The sequence below is a fragment of the Meriones unguiculatus genome, chromosome 3 (assembly GCF_030254825.1).
Source record: "Meriones unguiculatus strain TT.TT164.6M chromosome 3, Bangor_MerUng_6.1, whole genome shotgun sequence".
NCBI lineage: Eukaryota > Metazoa > Chordata > Mammalia > Rodentia > Muridae > Meriones > Meriones unguiculatus.
This window is the reverse complement of record NC_083351.1, coordinates 175,146,806-175,173,340: the sequence shown is the minus strand read 5'-3', so window position 1 is coordinate 175,173,340 and position 26,535 is coordinate 175,146,806. Positions and strand designations below refer to the sequence as shown.

The window sequence follows — 26,535 nt, the reverse complement described above, 5'->3', positions numbered from 1 at the left end:
TCCCTGGCAGCATTATGAAATTTGAAAGAGGAAAACCCCCCCAGGCTACTTAGAGTGGGCAAGATGCCTCACACGCTGGGAGTTGCGGCCAGTTGGTCCAAGAAGGAGCCTCTCTCCCTCCCTCCCTGAACATCTGTAGGGCGCACTGTCTCTCATTCTTCTGGCACACGGTTTGGAAGACACAAGCTTCTCACATGCATCTGTCTGATCTGAATCAATGCCCAAAGGGCGACAATGACACCTTCTATTCATTGGCCCCTCCCACGACACCTCACAAGGAGATGCTTCCTAGCATTAATTGACTATTGTTAACTGCTAATTGAGTATGTCACTTCTGATGATGGCTGTGTGTTCTATACTCTGCACTGCCTATAATTCCGAATTTTCTGAAAAGGGGAAGTGAAGCAGGCAAAACAACAGTGTTTATCTGAAATAAACAGAACTTGTAGCTGATTTTAGGTAAAAAGAATTCTGTTCCTTAGACTAATCCTAGCTGTAAGGAAAGATCTCCCCGCATCTCAGTACGGTTTTCCCAGCCCCTAGGAAACATCAGTAATAGCTGGCTCTAGCTTTTTCTTCAAGTTCCTTCTTGGACTGAAAAGCAACAGTATCGGCCACAAAGCTTCAGCTCTCCACCCCAAGCCCTTGTCTCCAGACATTCTTCCCACCCGCTCCAGACTTTCCTTCCAACTGTGCTCATCCCCATGGCTTTCCAACGGGCTCCCATGGCACATGGCGGTTAGCAATTCTATCCTAAGACAGTTCTCAACCGGCACTAGGGATCATAGTGTCCTCAAGGGCTCGTTAACACACAAACTCCTGGGCGTGTGGTGTGGCCTGAGCATATGCATTCTAACAAGGCTCCACTGAGGCTCTACTGTTGCTCACACTTTGAAGACTATTATTCCCCTCAGTGACACCTTTCTCTGTCACGTTTACTGTGTCTGGTTTATTATTCAACCAAGTTTTAAAGACTTGGTTTTAACGCTCCTTGTCCACATAGGTGGTGACTGTGTAATATGAATGACAGCACAGCAAATAGTTTTAGACAACTCAAGGCCAACTATACCTCCCAAACACAGTGTGACGCACACGGGAAACACTGAACTACTCATTCAGCCTGCATCGCCTAACGCACAGCAACAGGGATGAGACTGCTACACTCTGGAAGGCATGTTTTCTTTACTCCCTCTCACAAGGTCAACTCCTACTTTTCTTTCAGGCAGGCACCCTGGGAAAATTTACGCATGGAAGCTTTTCTTTTCCTCCCTACATCCAACTCAGATCCTCCTCCTGTGTGATCTCACCGCCAATGAATGCCCCGGCTTCATGGCCATTGTTACAATTACATTCGCTTGTATCAGTGTTTTATTAATAGTTATTTTCTGCAATGACACATAAGCTTCCAACAAATAGGAAGCGCTTTTATTTTGAGGACACTTTTCGTCCAGTAGCGGGCATAGGCAGTGTATACAAATTAATACAAGGAGTTGAACTTTTCCAGCCCTGAGGAACACAGTAAGGCATTTCTTTCTACACTCTACCAAAACCAGGAACAAAAATCTAACTTATTATTGGTTACTTGTTTTTCAGTTACTCAACATGCAAAATGAAATGTTTTAAGAAATGATTTACCTCTTCTGAATAATTCTTGCAGACTTTCGGCGCTTTGGTTTAACACAGCCCAGATCTCCTCCTCCTGCAGTGGTCCGCCCCGAACCTCCAGGGCCTCTGCTAGTGACACATGCATATTACCTAGAATAGAAAAGTTAGAAGGTTTAGCTGAGCTCTTATCCTCCATCAGGGAAGAGCTACGCGCTCCCACCTACTTAATTTTTCAGTGTGGCTTTTAATCGAAACGCAACCCTACAGATTTAAACTTGAAAAGGTGAATGCACTGGACTAAGGCCCCTTAAAACACCTTCGCTGATCTGCCTAACATTTTTAGCCGCAAAGACTCTTGGGAAGAGTGCTGGTGAATACTTCATGAGAGAAGACAGAAAGCACGGGGACCAGGAAGTCACCCCACTATAGAGAATGAAACAAGAAGCTCAAGGCTTTCTCAGTGCTCAGTTCAAGGCCTTCTCCTTTCCATTTCAAACACAAAGAGGAACAGAGAAGAACCCACAGCTACACAAGAGGAAGATGGGAATAAGATACATCACATTCCTTGTGCTCATTAACTGCTTTCTATAATCTCTGACATTATCTTATGGAAACTTTTACGCTGAAGAGAATTAACTATTCCTAGACTCAACCACGATGCAAATTCCCCACTTGCTCCTAGAGAGAGGTCTCTTCCCTCAGCACACTCCCATCTGTGGCTTGGGAATGATGATGATGATGATGATACCCTCTGGGCATCTGTGACAAGAAAAGGGGTTATGCCCGAGACTATGCTTTGTAGTCTAACACCATACAGAAACTAAATTAACAAAAGACCAGAAAAGTTTCTCTGAGGCTATATTTTTATAACAAATTTTCTAATGTTTCCATAGGTGATATACTGATAACATTTATGATTTCCTATTGGGCTCAATACTTTAATGTGGAAAGGAGAAAATGTCCCTTCAAAAGATCCTCCCATATGCACTTTCCTGAGCTGACACATCTCAGAGAAATGGATCCTTTAAGTGATGGATAAGACTTGTGCTTCCCCCAAAGCTGCTGAACCATGGTGCTAATGCAGTAAGTAGGTCGTCGCTGGCAGACAAAAGCCAGCGGGCGAGGAGACAGACAAGACCGGATGTGTAAAGTGCTGTAGTCATCTCAGCTACACTCGTTACATTAATCTGTAAAAATTCGCCCATAAAGACATGCGATTTAGACAAACAGGTGACTTGCATTGACCCAACCACCAGGAAAATACTCAAGTGATCCAAAAGACCCATATGAAAAGGAGGTGGGAGAGTGGGGAAGGGGGGGATGGGGAGGTGGCCTCTCATTGGGGAATGGATGATAAATACAGGAGGGAAGAGGGTAAAATAACAGTTAGGATGCGGGCGTGGTGGCGCATGCCTGTAATCCTAGAGCTTGGGAGACAGGCACGTGGATCTTTGTGAGTTCCAGGCCAGCCTGTTCTACAAAGTGAGTCCAGGACATTCAAGGCTACACAGAGAAACCCTGTCTTGAAAAACAAACACAAACAAGCAAACAAAATAATAGTAAGGATGTCTGAAAAAGTTATAAATAATCCTACTATTAGCGACCTACCTGAAAACATCTATAAAGCATGTAAGTTGTATATAAATATGTATATATAATTTAAATGAAAAATTTCCATCTGGGCTGACAATGCTCTCTACAAGAGCCATAGACTAGCTAGCAAAATCCCAACACCAGGCAAGAGAAACCCTCATTTGAGTTGTTGGTCAGGGTTGTCCAAAGGACTACTGAAACATGGGTTATCATTATTGCCATTGGTTTTCTCCCAGAGGTGGATGGCAAGTCCCTACTGTTGAAGACACTGTGCACTTGGGATACAGAGCTCAGAGACCCTGAGGTGGGTCTGACATGAATGCTTCCTCTCTGGGAACTAACTTTCATGGTACCGGAGGTGCCATGGAAGCTTCCAAAGGGGGGAAGCAGCCAACAGTCCTACCCAGCTATGATGCCATGATCCACAACAAGGACCAGCACGGCATGATGCCCACAGGGTATGGTGGTGGCCCATATGCCTGACCGGTAGCCAAAAGCTCTCTAATTGAGCTTAAGGCCCATGCAACAAGAGGGGAAACCAGGACTCTCCCTAACAATAATCTAGCAACATTTGTCCTTATGTCCACATATAAGTGGAGTCTTCACCCCACATCAAGGAAACCTGTCTTTGCAACAAATCATTACCTAAAACCACAACTGGTCAAAATGCAAAACTGTGGAGCCAGTCCCAGCAGATACATCTCCAGTACAACACACAGAAGAGTCGGGTCAGGGGTCACTGGTGTAAGAGGTGGCAAAGAGATCGTAAAAGACAGAGAGGGACTGGGAGTTTACTGGGAGACTGTGCCTCTTATAAATGCCAAAAAGCTACACGCAGAAAGTCTCACCAGCATCGCTGCTTGAACATGAACTGAACAAGGAGGACACCAGTAGACGTGCTAACATGGAGGGATGGGGGCTCCAGCAGCCTCAAGTTACAGGCAACTGAGGAATGCTGAGATCAGGACATAGTCTTCCCCAAAGGAAAGCACACCAATTGGTTACCCAATACTAAATGGTCAGCCCTGAAAACACACACAGACAATTAACATTATACACATGGAGCAGGCTGTACTTACATAGTTAGGAGTACACATGTGTACACACACACACACACACACACACACGGAGACCATGAATTTTAAAGACAGAAAGGGGAATACATGAAAGGGTTTAAAGTAAGGAAGGGGGAAAGATATAATTATAATCCCAAAAATATTTTTAAAAATTTATACTTATAATCTAGTTTGAAGAAAATCAGTTCCAGCTGTAAGTCTATCTATCTACATGTATAGTGTGGAAACCAAAAGGGAAGATGGAAGATTCTGCTGAGAGAGCGAGGTTTTTATTCAGCTTGTATAAGAAATGAGGTGATTTCCTCAGACGTTCTGCCCACACCAAATGTTTCTGGGTTTCCATGTGCTTCATTAGAAGAGCACATCATTATAACAGGAGATGCACTGCTAAGAGATATGGGAGTTATTATCTCCCTCATGAAATGTTTAATAACCTGGAGTTTCAACAGAGGCACCGAGATACTGTTAGCAGGGCTTATGAGAAGGAACGCCCTGTAGCAAGTTTCCAAGGGGCCTTAGAACCGGTTAGACGGCTCCTGGGCCTACACACCCTGCACAAAGAGCTTGCACAAGCAAGGCTTCTTTGAAGAGAGGTATGCTGGTTTTCATGTCTCCCCTAAAGCTGATGGGGTGTGGGAAGGGGCCTTCCTTTCACCTCAAGGGAGTAAAAGAGGCTTCATTTGGAGCACTTGAAGTGCTTGATGTGTCTTCTGGAGTTAGACCAGTATCTGATACGCACTCGGGCATTTAGAGACATTGGTTATCACCCCAAGGTATCACAAGAGTGAGAGGGCATATGGTAGCAAAGCGGGGAGGGGGAAAGGCAGGGAAGCAGGGCTCAGGGGCAAGTTCCGCCCAACAGAAACCCTTCCTAGAGGATGAGAATATTCCAGAGCCAAAATGTTGCTTGAAAAAAATATAAAAAAAACACAAACAGGTTCTCCCTGGCACCGGGGGAGGGGTGGGGACTAGCCCAAAGTACTAACATAAACACACAGAGCCACCAAAAAAAAAAAAAAAAAACCAAAACTGTTCAGAGCAAGAAGAGGAATAAAGGGAGAAGAGAGGGGGAAAGAGGAGGAACAAGGACTTCAACTAAGAGAGGGGCCTGGGAGAGAGGCAGGCTGAGGCCCCCAGTGTCAGGACTGTCTCTTCTGGACTGTCACAGGCAGCGAGGTTCCAGTGAAAAGCTCTTAATGCCATTTGAAACAGCAAGGGCCATCCCTAGCTACATAGCCAGTTCAGCACTGGGGAAACTGCACGAGTCAAGAAGACTACCGTTTTAAGTGTGATGTTGAAAGGCAGGGTGACGCGCAAGGGGGGTGAACAGCCACTCCCATCGCTGCGTCCCACCACGAGGGACAGAAGTTCAGACTTCAGGTGCAAAGACATTGAAATGCTGACCTATGATATGCTGAGAAGGCCCTTTCAGTTAGGGGCTCCACCATGTCTTTCAACTTAAAGGACTGTAATTATTTCTGCTACCAAAGAGTAATGAGAGAAGGATGGAGCCGAGCTTTCATAGAGACAGAGGTGGAGAACTGCCTCTGAGATAAAGACAAAGAGAAGCAACATTATCCAAGGCTGCATGTGAGCCCACCTGAGGAATGTGATTGATTGCAACAGCATCGTGTTTGTGGTGTCTGTGTATGAACACACACCTATCTCACTAAAACTTTTAAAATCTTAAAAGTTTTGTTTATACTTTCAAAGAAACTGGTTTTTAAATTTTAACTAAGTTACTCCTTATACTGAGGAAAAATTGAAAAACTCAAATAACTTTTCCTGCAGTAAAACTTTTCCTGCTTGCTTCCCCACCCACAAAGATCTCTGGTTCTGATGTGGATTCAATGGGTTCTGGATTATATCAACTGTCTGCAATTTCTATTTGAAGTATTACGTTTGTTTGTTCAGTATAAGGTTTCTAGACATTCTGTGGCTAAAATTTAAAACCAGAAAAATATTTGTTTTTTAAAATAGTGGTTATTAAAAATCTTAACTCTTTTTTTCTAGTGAAGCCATAAACTAAATAAAACCCAATCTGAGGACAGTGTTATAGCAACTTTGAAGACAGCAAACAGGTAAAGGAAAGCATTAGTTAAGAAAAATGTAAAGTTTATTGCTTCAGTTATTACCTTTAGAAATACACTGTGCGGTACATGTAAATGACTGCCGTTATTTTCCTATTATCCTCTTTTTCCAGTCAGCAAAACAATCTTATTTCCTTTATGTTCTTGGTATATGGTACATGACAGCTACAAAGTTGGGTTTTGTTTTGTTTGCTGTTGTTTTAATTCTCTCCCAGCAGCAGAAGAGAATGGGCTCTCAAGAAAGGCAATTTACCAGGAAGAACCACATGAACCTCAGGCGTCTACTCTAATTCAACAATTACAAATACCAACACAGAAACATAAAAGGCATAAATAACTGAGTCAACAGGACTTCTCGAAAAGTTCGTAATTCTTTAAAATCTAAGTCCAAAAGCAAGTAAGTGATGCAAATCCTAAAGAATCCAAAACTGTCTAGTTTTTAAAATCATCAATGCCCTCACAGATGTGAAGTCATTCACAAAAAAAGATAATCCAGAATAATGTATGTTTTATTGTTTTTTTTCCCTAATTGAAGATTTTGACCAAAAATGGAACAAAAAGATTCACAAAAACAAAACATCCATAAAAATTTGGAAACAAAAAGTTCAATAAATCAAATCAGCAGTGGAAAGCAATCACCAGAGGGCTAGACCAGAATGACAGAAGAATCCCAAGAAGTGAAGATGAAGTTGGGGAAGAATATTCAGATAACAACAGAGACCAAAACAAGCAAGGCCATACTAGCATGCAAGCCATTTGGAGGGAGCTGGAGAGTGAGTAGAGTGATTGTCTGTATATGTAAAGTTCTGAATTTGACCTACTTATCACACGAAAACAAGACCTAGTGGTGCCTATAATCCTGCATATGGGACAGAGGCAGAAACATTAGAACTTCAAGTTCATTCTCAGTCATATAACAAGATATAATGATAATAGCTGGGCAGTGGCAGAGGCAGGCAAGCTTTGTGACTCCAAGGCCAGCCTGGTCTACAGAGCGAGTCTAGGACAGCCAAGACTACACAAAGAAACAGTGTCTCAGAGAGAGAAAGAGAGAGAAACCAACCAACGAACAAATAAAAACAAAACAAATAACTAAGATAATAGAGACCCTGTCTCAAAAACAAGCAACAAAACAAAACCAGAAATTAGAGAACTGTCAAGTTACTTACCAAAAATAAATAAATAAATAAATAAATAAAACCAGCAGAAACATCAAGTCCAGAAGAACCCAGACTCATATATATTTCAAGCTCTGTAATGAAATAACTGCCAACTAAGATTATTATATACAACAAAATTATCCTTTAAGAGTAAAAGAGAAACAAAGATCTTTGATGATAAAGCAATTCATGGCCATTAAGTACAGCAAATGACATATAAAGGAAAACAGAGAAGCTGAAAAGACAAATGACTACAAAAGTTTGCCAAAGAGTAAATCTCATTAGTAGAAGAAATAAATGAATGAGAACTAAGAAAGAACTAGACATTATTAACTCAGTAAAGCAACAAATCTCCAAAATTAAGGAGAAATCAGTACAGACCTTTCAGTAACTAAATGTAGTCATTAACTTCCCAGTTAAAAGACACAGATTAAAACACAAGATCCAACTATTTGCTGTTTGCAAGAAACTCATCTCCTGCATAAAGATACATGTAGACTAAAAATGAAAAGATGGAAAATTATATCCTAAATAAATATAATCTTTAAAGCAAGGAAGAGCAAATAAACTGGCAACTCAAACCAAATCAAAACTAGAAGTGATGACTCTTACTGTATTATAATAAAGGCAACAAGCCAGTAGATAAAATAATTGACTAGGCTTCAAATATCGATGCACTATTTTTATGCAGCAAGCACTTCTAGAGAGAGAGGTCCAAATACAGTGACAATGGGCAACTTCAACAATCCATTCTCATTACTGTTGAATTAATTCTATCAGACCTGAAAGAACTAACATCAACCCTTCTCAAACTACTCTGTGGAAGAAAAGGCAGAAACATGTCTAAACCATTCTCAAGTCTGCCTTACTTTGATTCTGAAACTTGATAATACAATGAGGAAAAAACTTCAGGTCAATTTCCTCATAAATGCCCCATAAAATTCCTCAACAAATAGGACTGCATGAAATTCAGAAGCTCCTGAAGAGCCAAGGAAACCTTCAATAGAGTGCAGAGGCCACTAAAAAATGAGAGAAAATCTTTGCCAACTCTTATGAAAGAAGATTAGGGGTTGGAGAGGTGACTCAGCAGTTGACAGTACGTGTTGCTCTTGCAAAGGACCCTCATGGTGGCTCACAACCGTCTGTAACCCCAATACCAGCGTATCCAACAGGCACACATGTGGTACATGCATACACACTTCAAAAGTAAAAACAAATTAAACAATAAAGATGTAAAAAGGTTAATATCTAGACTCTATTAAAAAAAAATAAACTAAACCCCAAACACACATAAATCAGGCTACCAATAAAAGGACAAATGAAAAAAATATGTATCTCAAAAGAAAAAGTATAAATGGGGACCACCAGCAAGACGAGTAAGGGTGCTTGCTGCCAAGCCTAACAATCTGAGTTTGATCCCCAGAACCCACAGAGGAGGAGAAAACCGTCCCTTGTAGGTTGTCCTCTGACCTCTGCCAAAGCATGTGTATGGCCACATACATGTACAAGCACACACAACATCAAAATATTACAAATGATTACTAAGCAATGAAAGAAGTTCAACAGCTTTGGTCACCGCGACAATGCAACGTGAAACTACATTGAGATTCTACCTCCTTCATCAAGAATGAATGGAAAAGAAAATGTAAATACCACAAAAGTATATAAAAACACCAAAATTGTGGTTGGAGAGATGACTCAGTGGCTCAGAGCACTGGCTGCTCTTCCAGAAGACCCAGGTTCAATATTCACCCAGACAGAGGATCACAACCCTGAGTACCAGAGGAACTGACACCCTCTTCTGCCTCTTCAGGCTCTGTGTGAACATGCACTGAACAGTCACACACATACAATAAAATAATTTCAAATAAAGCAAAATAGCAACAATAGCATGTTGTTTTCAAGGAAAAAATAGAGATCATTACGTTAACGGAAACAAGCCATAAAAGAAAAAAAGACCCCCAAAAAAAAAACAACAAAAAGTAACTCATGTTTTCTTTTATTTGTGGAAACTATTTTAAAAAGAAGACAGAAAATAAAGGAAAAAGAAGGTAATGAGGAGGGGGAGGTATGGATGAACATCATCATGAAACATTTTCACAGGTATGAAAATGTCATCACAAAACCCATTATTTTTTACAATTACAGTAGGCTAATAAATATATTTAAAAGAATGGGAATGAAAAAGAAAATAGAAACAGGCTAATATATCTGATTCCCAGACAAGACTGCACTGCCTAGGACATCTCTGGACCATCTGTGCTTCAGCCTCTCGGATTATAAAAGTTTGGCAGTGTTTAGGCTATCGACTCTGAGACCAGCCCATCAGAGTTCTGGGCAGCATTCCACAATCCAGCACGTTAACAATCCCACGTTAAGTGGGACAAATACTTCTCTTCTATCAGTTTAGTCAGGTCTAACAAAAAATAAATTAATAACTTTTAAAAATATTTTAGATGAGGCTTGAGTGAGTAACAAGCTGCTCTTACTTCCTCAAGTGACTGTGTTAAGGATGCGTGCTGCCTTTACAGGAAATCCTATTGCATGGAAGGCATGAAGTAATGGCGAGGCCAGAACTGAACCCAATTAACATTTATACGGTAAAACAGAGGATACTGAAAGGTTGCTTTTGAGAAGGGAGGTATAACTTTGAATTACAAGTTCAAGTTCCTACAGTGAAACCAAGAGGTTTTCCTGGGATTGTTAACACTATCATTTCCACAGGCGACTTCTTTCTGCTCCAATACACCTGCCATGCTCTTGCGCCTGCGCTCTGCTTGCTGGGCGCAAGGAAGAGAGGAACTAAATGTACACACCCACTTGCAGGTGCCACACAAAACGCCAGTGTAATTTGTTTTGTGGAGAAACTGGGAAGTTTCATAAGAAACACCCAATTCTTTTAAAGAGACAAGAAAGGAACCTTTACCCAGGATCAACTAGTTATAAACACTGGAGTACTTAGAACCATAGCTGAGGTTACAGGATGGTAACTGTTCTTTGGCATTTATTTTAAGATCACCTCCACTGCAGTAATTTTACTTGGGAACATCTACAGTATCTGAAGGTTCTAGATTGGGAAAATAACTTAACCACTGGAATTTGACTAAGGAGCATGAAGAAATATGACCCCGTATAAACGAACTTTCCCAGTAATTATATTATAGTACAAGAAACACACGCGAGCAACAGAGCCTCACGTGTGAAGCGGCCTAGGAAGAAGCTGCGCTCGCACAAACAAAGGACTCTAGGTATCCAGGTACACGAACGATGGACCATGTATTAACATCCGCACAGAAGCAAAAGAGATAACTGTGCTCCAGGGTTCAAGGGATGTTGATTCTACAAGCTCCATTTCCAAACACTTGACTTTGAGCTTTGGGAAGGGAAGGCCTGATGCCCAAGGTTGCTCCATACACATGCTGCGGCACATGTGTGCCTGCACTCATTAACAACGGCGTGTGCACACGCACACATACACAATTCAATAAAGAGAAGCATTGGTTAGTCGATTTACATGGGATCACATACAGAATTACTGGCTTTTTAAATACATACACACACACACTGGTGTTGATAGTAAAAGCTCATAAGAAAACCATCACTAGGCTTTAGGTCCCTTTACTCATAGTTCTGTGAGAATGAGAGAGAGAGAGAAAACACTACTCTCAAAAAAGCCTGTGAGGAATTTTTTTCTTCAGTATTGCCAAAAATAGGGAAAGGAAGTAGCTGTATTTCCTCTGACCTGTTATAAGAAGTTAATGAGTTCATTAGTTTGTTTGTTTCTCTAAGCCTAAACTTTAAGCCAGCCCCCACGTAAATGCTTTCTCTTATAATAGTTGTCTTCTTCACCGTGTCTCCTCACAGCAACAGAACAGTGACTAAGAACGATCAAAGTACAACTCGGTGAACCATGAGGGGTTTCTTTTTGCAGGAGGGGATGAGAGGTTACTTGTATTAGTAGAAATGACTCACAGACAGTTGGTATCAACACCATCCACCCCGGCGTGGATGACAGCTCACAGAAGCTGGGAACCTGAAGCACACTGCGCAGCCTGCAGGCAGCTCAACAGGTAGGAAAGCGGCCTTTCCAAGTAGGAGCCTTAGCTGGTCTCCACCTCTTCCAGGCAGCTTGGCTGGTTTCTGCTCCCAGGAAGCTGGTGTCTTAGAGTTTTTGCTGGTCTGAGAGAGAATTTCAGCTTTCACTACCTACTCTAGCAGGAAGGGGCTTAGTGAATCTGTTCAGTTTCAGGGACTTCCTGAAGCTATTTTAAGTCGCTTACCTTTCTGCTTAAAGAGCTTCCCCGGAGGAAACTATTATGCAACAGAATGAGAAGTAGATGAATTTGAATTCTTTATCACCATACTACATGTTTCTAACACGTATGACTACCACCTTTGGCTTAAACGGCACTTTTTTTTTTAGAGTGACACTAATGATATGAGAGATAATTTCTCAAACTAAATTCTAGAAAAGCTTGCTAACAATAATTCCCTCCTAGTTTTTCTGATTGGGTAATGGAGGAACTCCCAGTTTGTGGTTGCTGTTGCTAATCTCCTCTTTGAACAAATAGAGACACATCCAGGTTGGAGTGCTACTGCTCAGGCAGGTTACCCTCCCATAGTTCCCATTTAACTACAGAATTGTATTTTCATGTTTCACATTGGTAGTGACTTCATGCTTATTGTCTATTTACAGAAAATTTTACTTCTTTTTCGGTCAAGATAATAATATATAATCTATGATCTCCTTCTTAATTAAAATAATTTCAAATGTATGAGTCATTTCAAATGGTATCTGTACGTGAAGTACAGCTTAAGAAAATCCTTCTTTTCTTTTTCTTTAGAAACTATGGCCCTGGCTGTCTTGGACTCACTTTGTAGTCCAGGCTGGCTTCAAAATCACAGAGATCCACCTGCCTCTGCCTCCCCAAGTGCTGGGATTACAGGCGTGCATCCCTGACACCCAGCTAAGAAAACTCTATTCTTAAGACAAAATTAAGATGTGGCAGGTTGCTTTTTAATGCAGTACATATATTAACGTAGAGGAGTACAGTGAATACTCAAAAACCTTTCTCCAAGGTCCATGACCGAGAACTATACCAGGACTCATGTCTAAATAGCCCACATTGCTGATAGAATGAACATATACTCCATATCTTAACTACAGTTAAATTTCAAGTTTCTTCATGAAGGCTGCTTTTTTTAATATCCATTCTTTAGTTCCTTACTTAACAAATGAAATAGTATGTGTTTTTTTTTTCTAAGTCTCTCTCCTTGGATTTTAGGCTATCCATTTTACCACTGGGGCTTACAGAAAGAATAGAGCTAGCTAGCATAGAGGTAAGATTCTGCTAGCCTGCCCTCAAGGCCCTAGCAACATCTTACGTTATCACCAGCCTCCACTTCCAGGTGTGTGAGGTGTCTGCCACATAGAAGGACCCCCAAAACCCCAGTCCCTCTTTCTGTCTTCTCTGCCCTCATGGTTCTATTCCTATCCGTCTGCCTGCCTACATCCTCACTTGCTGCCTCTATCTCTTCTCCAGACCCGCTTTCCATTCCCACAATAAACTTCCTTATATCAGATCTGTTGTGTGGTATAATTTCTCAGGAGGCACACCTTGGCATGGGCCTGCCAGGGTATCCTCTCGTGGCATCATCATTACATATTATAGCAGAGACAATGAATTATAACAAATTTTCCATACGGTATATAAAAGGCAATTCCGTTAAGAGGTAGCAGAGAAAGAGCTTGAAAATGATTTTGATGTTTAACATTTCATGGCAATTGCCTCCACTGTAAATTCCCCCCAATTGCACCGTGTGTTTTAGTTTGGTTTCCCACTGTGATAGAGGCCGCGACCAACAACAACTTGGGGGGAAGGGTCTCTTTGGCTTACACAGCCCTGTCACTGTCCATCATGAGGAGAAGTCAGGGCAGAAACCAAGGTAGCAACTTGGAGGCTGGAACTAAGCAGAGACCATTCAGGAATGCTGCTTCTTGGCTCACTTCTCATGGCTTGCAGTTTGCTCTGTTGGCTCTCCCAGGACCGCCGGCCCAGGGTGGCACCACCCACACATCAATCATTAACCAAGAAAATGCCCCGCAAACACGACCACAGCACAATCTCACTGGAGCAATTCTTCAGTTTGGATGTCCTCTTCATCTGCTCAGGTTTATGTCAGGTTGACAAAAACCGAGCAGCACAGACTGGGTCTCCGTTTGTAGCTCTGGCCGGTCTGGCACTCCCTACGTATAACAGGCTGGCCTCAACTTTACTAAGTACCCTCCAGCCTGCACTGGCTACCATGCCAGGCTTTCCACTCCTGACACCCCTCATGCCCAGCGCTTCTCATCGTCTCCCTCTCCAGGGTCTGTGGACAAAATGAGTCTGGTTTTGTTGTTGTTTTCTCGTTCTCTGTGTTTGAAGAATGTTACTCTATGCAGTTTCTGCCCACGATTCCCTCCACTTTGCTTCCCTTGTTCCTTATGCCCACTAGGAAGCTCTGAAATTTCCAGGTAGAGTTACTTCGCTTTTTAACTATGAGTTTCTATCTTGTCACTTATAAATCTGCCCAACCTTAAGTTGTTGGAAGTCTGGGGACTTTTCTGATATATTTACAGACCAAATAAATGTATCTTGAGTGACAGGGAAAGTCCATCGTAAACAGACATAGTATATCCGTGTTACAGTGCAGACAGTTAATGCAAAACTTGCAATTGGAAAAGGTTTTACAACACTAAAGTCCACACAGCTAAACCTAGTGATAATCAATCTAACAAATGTCATTTATCAAAACCCAAACTGGAAGGTTTTTAACGTATTCTTCTCTCATACATTACATCCCTCCCTCCATTGCTCCCAGCCCCAGCCATCCCCCAGGTCCCCTCCCCCCGTCAGAAAAGCACAGACCTCCCCGGGGATATCAATGGTCAGGGCTGGAGACTCAACCCCCTGGCAAAGCACCTGCCTCATACGCAGAAGGTCCTGGGGTCATGCTCAGCACCAATCAAAACCAAACAAAACTGACTTTGACCTCAACTACTAACCTTTTCCTCAGCTTTGAATGGTATTAAAGTCATCTACTTCACATCATTCAACGGCTATTTTCCCCCTTAGACTCCATAAGCAATCTGTTAGAAATTTCCATAGGCTCTACTTTCAATTATGTCTGAGGTATAACTGGTTGGCTACAGGCCTCCATTGCTACGCTACAGAGTAAGCAACTCTAACTGTCCAGAACTGCTAGCTGGTACATATCTGTGCTGCTCACCAGTCACAGACTAACAAGGCTCACAAGCCTTTGAAACGTGACTACGTGACCATGGCAATGGAGAAAATACACTTTAGAATTTTATTTAACTCTGATTATGTACATTTCAACGACCATGTGTGATTTCTGAGTAACATAGCACGCGGTGTAGGTCTAGAAGTTAAGGTAACAGGACCATTTCAGGTCTCCGCCCCTCTCACCCACCCTAAGTCTATTCCTCCACAGGGATCCTTTTTTCAGTGTTGCTTCATCATAATATTTCTGTGCTTCATGACATCATCACTTACTTAAAATAAGAATTTATATCCCTACTTCAGTTTACAGCTCCCTACACGATTCTTTATCAGGCTTCTCTCCACTTCAACTACTCACTCTCTCGTTTTGGTACTGACACACGAACTCTAGTCACAGGGACTAGCTGGGACTCCACACTTCATTCAGTAATGCGACCGCTGTTATTTCACAAAGAGGCTTTTCAGTCTAGAGCAGTAGCACTACCCAATCCCCCGCCCCGATCTCTCCTGCAGCATTATCCAATTACATGGAGCTTCACAGCACATTCAATACCTGACAAGATGTTACAGAATCTTTACTGAACGTTTTCACACCAAAATGTAAAGTATACAGTTTGTTTCATTAAATGGTGACCCCATGAGCCTAGGCCAGCGGGATCTTAGTGTAGAGTCTTAACAACTATGTATCAAATGGTGCGAACATCAGGGATTGCTTACTCTCATATTCATACAGCACATATTCAGTTAGTGCTGACTATCTACAGGGCCCACCTTAGACAACGGGCAGCACTCAGGTTGGAAACAGCTTCGATCTTACGAAGCAGATCCACACCGCATCATCCTGAAGGCTCCTAAAAATCAGTTGACAGCAGCGTAACAGCCTTGAGGTTGCCACACGGACGTATAAGCCCAGGCTGGCCTTCCACTCCTGTGCCTCTTGCCTGAGTTTTATGGTCATGAGTGTGTAGCCCCGTGCCTGGCTGAGATGTCTGGTGTTTTGGTGGTAAAGCATCTGCCGTATGGAAAGACAAAGGATGTCCAAGTACTCCTGACAGACGGCAGATCAGAGGTGAACTGGGGTCCTCAGCTCAGCAGGAAACTCTAGAAATGACATCCTACGGAGAAGTGGAGAAGGGAGAAAACCTAAACCTGTCTTTCTGGGAGCTTTGCAGGGTCTCTAACAGGTTTTTCAAGGCAATATTCTATTGTCTATAAAATGCTGTAATTAATGCGAGTTAACACATCAGTCATTTTCTGGCCAGCTGTTTCCTGCTTGATCCAAGTAGAAATTCTCAAGTTTGACAGAAAGGGATGAAAGCAGGAATCCAAAGGGTTAAATACAAACACTCCACTAAATAAGCAAGAACAAGCTGAACCTGTGCATTAAACTCACCTCTATGGAGAGATTGAACCTAGAAAACTGACACTACTTGTCTATATCATGGCTGGATTTTAAAATGAATTGTAGCTTTTATTAGGCCAGCACTCGACTTTCCTTTATCTGTACTGTGGGAGCCAGTCACTCAATATTTGGTTAAATGAGATCAAATCAAATCAATAGTAAAAGTCTTCAACAAAGTCATTTAGACAGGAAAAATACAGTGAGTGCTCACTCAACCAGCAGTGACAGTGAGAGTCACTCCTTCTTTATCCACGGAATAGGTCAGTTACACAAGACCTTGACAAACGAGCTACAGAGTGCTAAAATACATCCCAGTACTGGACACACAGTTCAGTGTCAATTCAAACGTGTCAGGGACCAATCGGACTCTGGCTGGTAACCTCTAAATTCAAAGAGTAATCATGCTCTGGAAATACACGCACTGTATTCCTCCCGAGTTTTGTCTTCCAGTTCTAACTTCAAACATAACGGATGAGGTCAGAGATACTTAGCTTGAGTACAACTTTGTCCTCAACCCCCAGGACTGAGAGTGGCGGGAGGGAGCAAACATTTTATGTGGTATTAGTCAAAAGCTTTTCATCTTTCTTAAACCTAAGTCTACACGTTTGTAGCCTGATGGTACACGGTGCGTCTTGCAAACACGGTCGCGTCTTCCCAGAAGAGGTAGCATTCCTTCTGTACCAAGGTTTTTAGACGTGCGAACTCCACATTCCTCACAGAACTGCTCTGTTCTAGCCCATGCACAATGTCACATGGTGTTCCTAGAGGAATGGATTCTGATCACTTACATTTCCGTAAGTGCCCATTTTACACACACCTGACAGTCACGACTGGCTCTTAGCTTAATTTAAACTGACTACTTATTTAATTGACTACAACCAAAGTATTTTGTCCCAGAACAGAAAATTCCTAAGAGTCAACACACACAAAGTTCAGTTCCCAGCACCCTCTGTAATTCCGGCTTCTGTATCTCTGGCCTCATCACACACACACGAGCATATAGCCCACACAGAAAGTTACACATAAACTAAAAGTAATAAAAATAAGCCTGGAGCACGCCTTTAATCCCAATGCCCGGAGGAGGCAGAGGCAGGCGGATCTCTGAGTTTGAGGCGAGCCTGGTCTACAGAGTGGGTTCTAGGACAGCCAGGGCTACACAGAGAAACCCTGTCTTGATAAACTAAAAAAACAGTCAGACAGACAGACAGATAGATAGATGTCTTTAAAAATAGAGAGAGAGAAAGGGTAGATCTGAAAGATATTTAACTTTTTGGAATCACTGTAGTTAAAGCTGCAATACAAGCAATCCACACCCATCGCCTCCAGCTAATGGCAATGAGACAGAATCTAGTAAGGGAGAAGCTTTCTTGCTAAGAAGACAGGAGAGAAAGGAATTAAAGCAGCAGGCCTGCTCACAACACTGGCTTCTGGCCAGCATCTGGGAGGCCTCGGGAGGCCCCCACCACTTCCAGAACCCCAAACCAGAACTTTTTGAGTGGTTCCGTGTCTAAATGGTTTGTGCAAACAAGGTGGTTTACGTTGAACACAGCACTCCTTCCGGGAATCTGGAATTTAAACATGCGCTAGACCAAGCGTGCCCACGCAGTCAGCTACCAGTAAGAACCTGGGGTACCGACTCTCCGTGAGAGTTCCCAGAAGACAACATCTCACAGACATGGTCTCAGCCACTGCTGAGAATTAGCCACATCTGGTGTGACTCCGCTAGGAGAGAGTTCTTGCAAGTTTGTGATCATTTCCTCCACACTTTGCCCAACTGCCTTTTCTCTTTGCAGTCACTTTGTACTCTGTCATTTAAATTTCTGTGCTAAGTCCTCTTAGAAGATCAGGGAACACCAGGTTGACCTAACTAGAATAATATCTATAGGCAACGACTGAAAAGTGGCAGCTGTATTTATTGCAACTACCAGGATAAAATGAAACAAGTTCAGAAAAACATTTCAGAGCGAATGTGGGGCAGGAAAGCAAGCAAGATTAGAATTATCACTTTTTATTCTTAAGTTTTCATACATGTTTCTCTTCTTTTGCTGATTGTGTGCATGCGTGTACATACATGTGTGCACATGATTGCATCAATATACGCCTCTCCAGATTTTCATTTTGCTGTATAGATCCATTTGGGACCACTGTCACCCTTCCGTTTGGCTTATGATTAATTCTTTTAAGCTACTCTGTCTCTAAACCAGTTTCTCGTTGGAAGCTATTTTCTTTTTTTAAGATTTATTTATTATGTATACAATGTCTGTCTGCACGTACACCTGCCTGCCAGATCTAGATGGCTGTGAGCCACCATGTGATTGCTGGGACTTGAACTCAGGACCTCGGAGGAGCAGTCAGTGCTCTTAACCTCTGAGCCATCCCTCCAGTCCTGGAAGCTACTTCCTATGGATAGAAATTCTTTGCACTTTAAAGGTTTAGCTGCACCGTCTTCCTTTTTGCATTTTTTCAACAAAAACTATCATGTCATCTGTGTCCCTGTTCCTCTATAAATCAGCGTGTCTCTTCTCTTTGATGACATCTTTCTTTTATATCACAGATTTAGAATACTTAGGGATGTACCTCAGAGATGGTTTCTTTTCCTATGTTTGAGGTTCATGCAGTATGATGACTGTTATTGCTTGTCAATGTGACTATATCTAGGACTAACTAAAACCCAACCGGCTGCGTACGCCTGTGAGAGTTTCTGGTTTTGCTTTTTTTTAGTTTTCCATGACAGGGCTTCTCTATGTAGACCAGCCTCGCCTAGAACTTGGAGATCCGCCTGCCTTTGCCTCCCCAGCACTAGGATTCAAGGCATGCGCCACCTCACCCAGCCCCTCTTTTTTAACCTTAGTAAATTTATTGTTATGTTTTTATTGTTGTTGTCATTGCTATGACAAAAATAGCAAAGAAAAACCAATTTAAAAGAGGAAATGACTAATTTTGGCTTGTGGTTTCAGTCCATGGTCATCTGGCCCCATTGACTGTAATGTCCCTCAGCGTAGGGGCCCATGCTGGGACAAAGTATGTCGCAGGGGATGGGAAGAAGAGAGGGACAGGGGAAAAGAAAAAGGAGAGGGGATGAGGAGAAGAGGAAAGAGACAGGGGAAAGAACAGCAGGAGGGGGGGGAAGTTCCCGGATCTATACTCCCAGTGGCCCACTTTCCCTGACTAGGCCATACCTTGTAACAGCTCATTCAGCCCATCACTGAAGTTAGGACCTTCAAAACGTGGTCACCTCAACAGCACCAAATCTTCTGCTGGGGACATTTTATACCAAAACCCTAATGTCCCAAACAGTTAGATCTCTAAATGTTCATTCATACAGAAACATGGTAGACGGCACAAAATTTATTTTAACCTAACATTTTAACTTCTTTGTTATTTATAAGTGAGTCTTGATTACTGATTTATCTTCTCATTATTTTTCTGTCTATTTGAACCCCTGGGCATTTTTTATTAGACGTTATATATGCTCAATTTTTTGTGTTTGAAATTTTCAGTTGTTCAGTCAGTGAAATTATTTGAGGAATTGGAGTCTGATTCTTTCAGGTCTTGTTTTAAAGATGTCTTAGGCTTATCCAGCTCAGTGCGCAGTCGGGCTATCCATTGTTTCTTGTTGGACTACTTGCTCCCTACACACTACCCAACACTTGGGCATCTTGAGATTTCCCAGGCTTCCTGGGAAATCTTCCTTCCATCTTTGGCCTAACATGAACGCAAACGCTGTTTCATCTAGTTCTTTTGTTTGGTTCCTTTTCCAAACTCATGAAGTTTCCTCATGCACACGTCATTCGGTTACTCAGATGGAAACTCAAAGGCCCCTCTGTGGGGCGCCAACACCTCTCTGTAGGCCTCATGTCCACCGCCCAGCCGCCTTGACACCCAGCTACCTGAGCTTTCCTTTCTATCAGGTCTCTCATGGCCGGCACCACACCCTGGAAACTCTCTCAATACAGAAAGCCGCAAAAGCACAAAGCCCATGCTTTGCCCTCGTCTTGGAGATAGTCCCTTTCATTACCTGAAGTTCAGTGTATGGAAATTCTTTCCGAGGGTTTGCCTATATTCTAGTTTTTGCAGGAAGCCAGGTAAAGTTCATCCCTGTTATTCCATTTGTGTTAGAAGCTGAACTCTCACTAGATTCTTGTATTAGGTTCTCTAAACTAAGCCATAGTGAATGGCATCTCAGTCCAATCTTCCCAAATGGACTGGGGTCAGACCTTACATGGTTAAAAGGTTGGCCCTTTAGATTATTTCTGTGGGTCTTTTCATTAGCAGTCTTAAAGCCGGCCATTCTTCTGTTTAAAAGGCACATTTGAAAGGAATAGTATTAAGGCTAAGGAATTTTAATGCTGCGAGGAAGAATGTCTGGAAGTTTGTGCAGCTAAAATCAATTACAACGTGATTTTCCTTGTTCAGAGTTTCTCTAAAAAGGATTTTTCTTTTACAGTTCTTGCCAATGAAAAGAACATTCATAGAAACAGCACAGAGATACTGAATGTGAAGGCAGGAAAAGAATGGCTGGCCTTGAGAAAGACCAACAACAGGAGACTCATGGAAAACAAGCACCTGATGCTTGCACTCTCAGGATCTCTTCCTCGTGTTTTAGGACTGGCCTGATGTCTTTCTACACAAAATCCAGTGTTTACTTCTGTGATATGGGAGAGAGAAATGTAATCAGTCATCTGCAATCAGTGCTATCACTATTATCCTATAATAAGTGTCAAATATATACACACACACACAGTGAGAGAAGCCAGGACAAGCTAGGGCACTTGTTGCCAAGCCATGACCTTGGTTTGACCTAGAAACTTGCTTGGGTTGTCACGCAGAGCAAATGGCCGTACAATATTTTGCAAATAGTATATATTTTAGCCAATAGTCAGAAATTAGGAGATTCCACAAATTAAGAGAGCGTTCATACAAAACTCCTGGAGAAGAATTAGGAGCTGTGGTAGCCCTCAGGATAGGCAGCAGCTAGAATGCTCAGGGTCACTGTCCTCCCTGTCCCTGACCTGCTCAGGTGCCAGTCCTTTTATGCCCCTCCTGGCATTTAGGAGAGAGGCAACTATATTGTGATATCCCCAAAGAGTAAGCTGTCAACTTAGAACCTCACACGAAAGCACATTCAGAACAGCCAATCTCTAAAAGAGAAGATTCTCAGGAAGACATCCTGCTGCCCAGAAAGAGAAGCCATGTTTGAAATGACAAAAATGCTTTCTCACTTCAGAAAGTATTCTAAAATTTTAAGCAGAAAGGTGACTTAGCCTCGGTTTCTGACTGGAAGCCATGAGGCCGATATTTGGAAGGTTCACAGTGGAGGGTACTTAGGAAAGCTGCAGTGATGGTTATCAGAAAAGTAGGCACACAATGAGGTGATGCATACTTAGTCTCCAGGACTGGTATGCATGCCTAAACCAGCCAAAGTGGAAAAGCAAACATGGTTTTAAAAACTGCACGGCTGGGGAGACAGCTCAGCCTGTGAGATGATGCAGGGCTTACGGCCTGAGTTTGATCACCAGAATCCTCTGTGGATGAAGAGAATCAGCTCCCTCAGTTGTCTTCTGATGTCAACACGCACAAACACACACCATACACATATGAATAACAGTTTTAATTTTGTAATTAAAAATGAACAAGCTGGGTGTAGAATTCATGCCTTTCATCCCAGCACACCAGCAGAGGCAGGCAGATCTCTGTAAATTTGTGGCCAGCCTGCTCTACATACATAGCAAGTTCTAGGCTAGCCAGGACTACATAGTGAGAACCTGCCAGCCTCAGGTTTTTGTGACGTTTTTTATTGTTGTTATTTTTGTATAACTTAGGCAGAGTCTTTTATTATTAAACAAGTAGTACTTGAGGCCAGGTGACTGTTTTACAAAGATGTTTAGATAATAATGTTATTGACTTCTAAAATGTACTGCTTAATGTAAAACTTTTATCCCTCAAAGCAAGTTGTGGTACATGGTCTAGAGAAATTTTAATTCGGAACATGGCTGCTCTGGCACGAAATCACATCAAAAGACCCTTCTACGTGATCCCAGCTGGAATGGCAACAACTGGCCAATGGTGACACACACCTTTAATCCCAGGAGACAGAGACAAGCAGATCTCTGAGTTCAAGAGATCATTGTGTAGAGCAAATTTCAGGTAAAAAACAAAACAAAAAAACTTAGGTCCAGGTATGGACCTAATACCTTTAATCCCAAGCAATGAAGGAAAAAATAATTTGTAGAAGGAAGCACCCATATTTGAAAGTGTTGTTTAATTGAGTGGCAGACAAACTGACAAATCAGAGAAGGATTTGACAGAGTAAGTTATACCTAACTCTCATGAGAAGAGAGAAAAAAGGGAAGCAGAGAGAGAGAGGGAGAGAGGAGGCAGTTTTACAGAGAAAGGTTGAAGAGAGAACAAGCTATACACAGGTGATGACAGAATGAGCCAGAGAATAAAAGGAGCCTAAAGAGTAGAACAGATTGTCAAAGTTGGTATAAGGCCAAACGGAGTAATTCAGAGAAGCTAAGAGAAGCCAGTTTGAATCAGTCAACTTGGAGAGGAGTTGGAGCCAGACTGTTGAGTTGAACCAACCAGCCAGAGTTCAGAAAGAAGTAGGTTATTCAGCAGTAAGTCTCAGGGACTGACAACATTCTAGGCCTAGGATAGAAGCCTCCAGGATTAGGTCTAAGTTAATCAGATGAATAACAGTTACTTTTACAACATGGTTTCATTATCTTTCTTTTTACAGATACAGAAATTGAGATGGCACTATATATAATTTAATTTACCAGAGTAATATAGGTAAATGATAAAGCCCACATTTTGATCTATACAATTGGTTCTAAGCCCATACTACACTTAAATGCCTCACACCAAATATTTCAAGTGAAAACCGTTTCTAACTTTGGATTGAGGCTGGAAGCAATGAACTTAGTAAGATATGCCTGTAGGAACAGCTCTGACCACCTTCACACTGGGCACTGCATGCATTTAAAATAGTCCCTTGGTTTGATTGGCAGCTGTTATTTCCTGTACTACAAAGTTTTCTTTCCCTTTGAAACACTTCTTTCAGGGAGCTTGGATCCTTTCTTTGCTCTTCATTTGAGAGGCAGTTTGCACCCTAGAGTTCTTGTCACACTACTTAGTTCAAGACACTAATTACATGAGACCCTATGGTCAAAGTCCTTGGCTGTGGATTCAGAGAGACCTGGGTTCAAATCCCTATCAACAAGCAGTGTGACCTCTCGGGGGCCAATTAAGTATTTCTGAACCTCTGTTCTCATCTATAAAATAGGTAATGACAGTATCTTAGCTTGGTTTCCATTGCTGTGATAAAATGCCCTGACCAAAAGCAGCTTGGGCAGGGGTGGGGGTGGCTTACAGATTACAGTCTATCATCAGGAGAAGCCAAGACAGGGACTCAGGGAAGAAATCTGGAGGCAGGCACTGAAACAGAGGCTGTGGCGGATGATGCCCGCTGGCCTTCCCTCCGTGGTTTGCTGAGCGCGATGTCTTACACCACCAAAGACCAACTGCTCAGCGTGGTGCCACCCGTCATCAATCAAGAAAGTGCCCTGCAGACTTGCTCATAGACCATCTGACGGAGACACTTTCTCAGCTGAGGTTCCTCCTCCTAGACAACTCTAACTTTTGTCGAGTTGAGAAAACACTAAGCAGACCAGACAGCCACCTCACCAGATAGGCATAAAGGCTAACAGCCTATGCATCCTTTTTTGTTGTTAAAAAAAAAAAAAAGGAGGGGGGTTGTTATATAGCCTAAACTGTTCTCAAACTCTCCATGTACTCCAAGTTGGAAATGGCTTCAAAGTTTTTGCAATCTTCCTGCTTTCTGGCCCTCAAGTGCTGGGGTTACAGACATGAGCCAACATGCTTAGCTCAGATTCTCACAAGTGTGCTCCACTCACAGTTTGTCATGATCCTACTATAAGCTTTTCTGGGTCCATTTCAATAGCAGTAGTTTGAAAGGCAATATACATCCATACACACGGATGCTAGAGTGTGTGTTCTTACTGTCTTACTATACAGATTTTGATGGCACCAAAACATATTTATAGATTGCTGCATCAGGAGGACAGTTCAGTTGGGGGATGGTTTTGTGCATCGTGTATTCGAATGCTGATTTCTTTACCCAGAGATCTGGTGGCAGTCCAGATGTTGGCATTGTCATTATGATTGAAGTGTCCCCTGTCTCAATGTTGTGTAAAAATTGTTGTCCATCGCCTGTTACTGGTTAATAAAGAGCTGAACAGCCTATAGTAGGGCAGCAGAGTTAGGGCAAGACTTCCGATCCCAGGGAGAGGGTCCCAGATGGAGGAGAGAGAAGGTCCCTCCAAGGGAGTCATCATAAGGAGATAGAGCAGGAGCAGCCAGGGAGACACTAAGACGGCAGGTAGTGGGGCATGTGGCTGGGAAGTAGACCCGACCAGCATAGTCTGGCTAGAATAAATGAGTATCTGACCAGTTAAAGTGCTGGAAGCTAATTAATAAGTATAACCGGCTTCCATGTCATAATTTGGGAGCTAGAGTGGGAGTAGAAAAGCCCTAATTTTATAGCTTTAAATATATCAAAATTAATGGTAATATGTGGCCAGTGACAGTATTTAACGCCTGGTATTTTAAATAGATTAGGGCTGGGGTTATCATTTTGTGAGACAGCTTACAGAAGAGGAAGAACTCAGAGTATTATATATTTGTATGCTTCACTAACAAGCGTAAAATAAGGTCCAGGCTTCGATTCCTAGTACTGTAAAACAAGATTTTTTTTTCTTAATCTCAAATAAATCATAAAAATGTCTTATTCCTTGTAGCATATAGCATGGTAAATGATTTTTCTTATGACAGAATAAAAAGAAGTCTTGCTTCTTTACCCTCTGAGATGGAAACGTGGTTGCCACACAAGCCAGATAACCTGATTTGCTCCCTGGAGCTCATATAAAAGTAAAGGACTGGACTCCACAGTTATCGTCTGACCTCTACATACAGGTAATAAAGTGCCCTAAGCAGGGCAGATGCTCATCTATTCTAACCGAGCTATGCTGGTCCGCTGCACTTCCCAGCCACATGCCCCACGACGGTACCTGCCCCCCCCCTTACCAATAACAACTATTTGAAAAGGTATCCTTGGTTAAATGTTTTTTTCACATAGTTAAGAAGTAACGTATTTTCAAAGAAGTGAGCCAGGAGTTCATTAATTAAGGTAGTAGGCTAACGTTACTCTCTCTGGAGTTTTTCTTAGCAACACATTCATCTGGGACATTTCTGGCGTTGACAGACAGCTCAGGTGGCAGGGGTGCCACGCCAGATGACCTACGTTACATCACTGGGTTCCACAAGGCGCAAGGAGAAAATCAACCTTCACATTGTCTTTTGACCTCCACAAAGGAGATAAAAAGAACTTTGTTTCAAATCTAACAACACAGGAAGCGCACCAGAGGACTGCTTGATACAAACAAGGCAATGTACACAGACGCTCATGGCTTGCTTGTTAGGATGGTGTTTTAAAATTGTATCACATCTTGCACTTAAAGATTACGTGAATCAATGAGGTCATTATAAGCAAGTAATTAAGTAGTTGTAGATAGTGAAGGAATTTCATGTGTCCATCAAGGACCGAGGGGAGGGCTCAGTGGGTGAAGGGACTTGCTGCTAAGCCTCACAGCCAGAGTTCAAGGCCCAGAGCTTGTATAAAGGTGGAAGGAAGAGTCCGTTCCATAAACTTGTCCCCTAACTTCTACATGTGCTGTGTCACACACGTGAACATACATACACACATACTCACATCATACACACACAATAAATTAAAAAGCTTTAAAAAGTACACATCAAGTATTATTGAGTTATATCACATTGGATGGTGTACCAGACAAAACATTTATCTGGATTTAGATTGAAGTTAGGATTCACTTCAAAACTTAAAAAAAAAAGACATGCCAAGTGCAATGTTAATCTCTAAGAGGAGGGTGGGAAGTTCTTCTATAGTCAAAGCAGTTTTCAGAAAGCATTGCCAATTTTTTTTTCAGATTTGAATCCTAGTGATTATCATCATCATCATCAATAAATAAGCATAAAGGCTGACAGCAAAATCGCTCTAATGGCAAATTAAACCCAGCTATGATAGCAGAGCGCTGGACAACAGAAAGGGATTTGTTTTCACTTAAACCGTTTCTGAATTTACAGCTTGTCTGGTGCATTTCAAGTCCAAGCTCTGGGCCTAGCTTAAGCGGATTAAACGGCAGCTCTTCACAAAGTATTCTCAGTGACCAAACACCTCACACATTCTATCGCGCGTCAGGACCCTCCGGCAGCCTG

The 26,535-nt window shown here is 42.2% G+C and overlaps 1 protein-coding gene across 1 annotated transcript in view; it reads right to left on the bottom strand.

The window, feature by feature from the left end:
• The window catches only part of Ptpn13 (protein tyrosine phosphatase non-receptor type 13), a 158,088-nt gene that overhangs the window by 119,662 nt on the left and 11,891 nt on the right, over nucleotides 1–26,535 (bottom strand). The window contains 1 exon segment of the mRNA XM_060381048.1: nucleotides 1,636–1,755. Within this exon segment, the coding sequence (XP_060237031.1) occupies nucleotides 1,636–1,750 (115 nt within the window). The 5' untranslated portion in view covers nucleotides 1,751–1,755.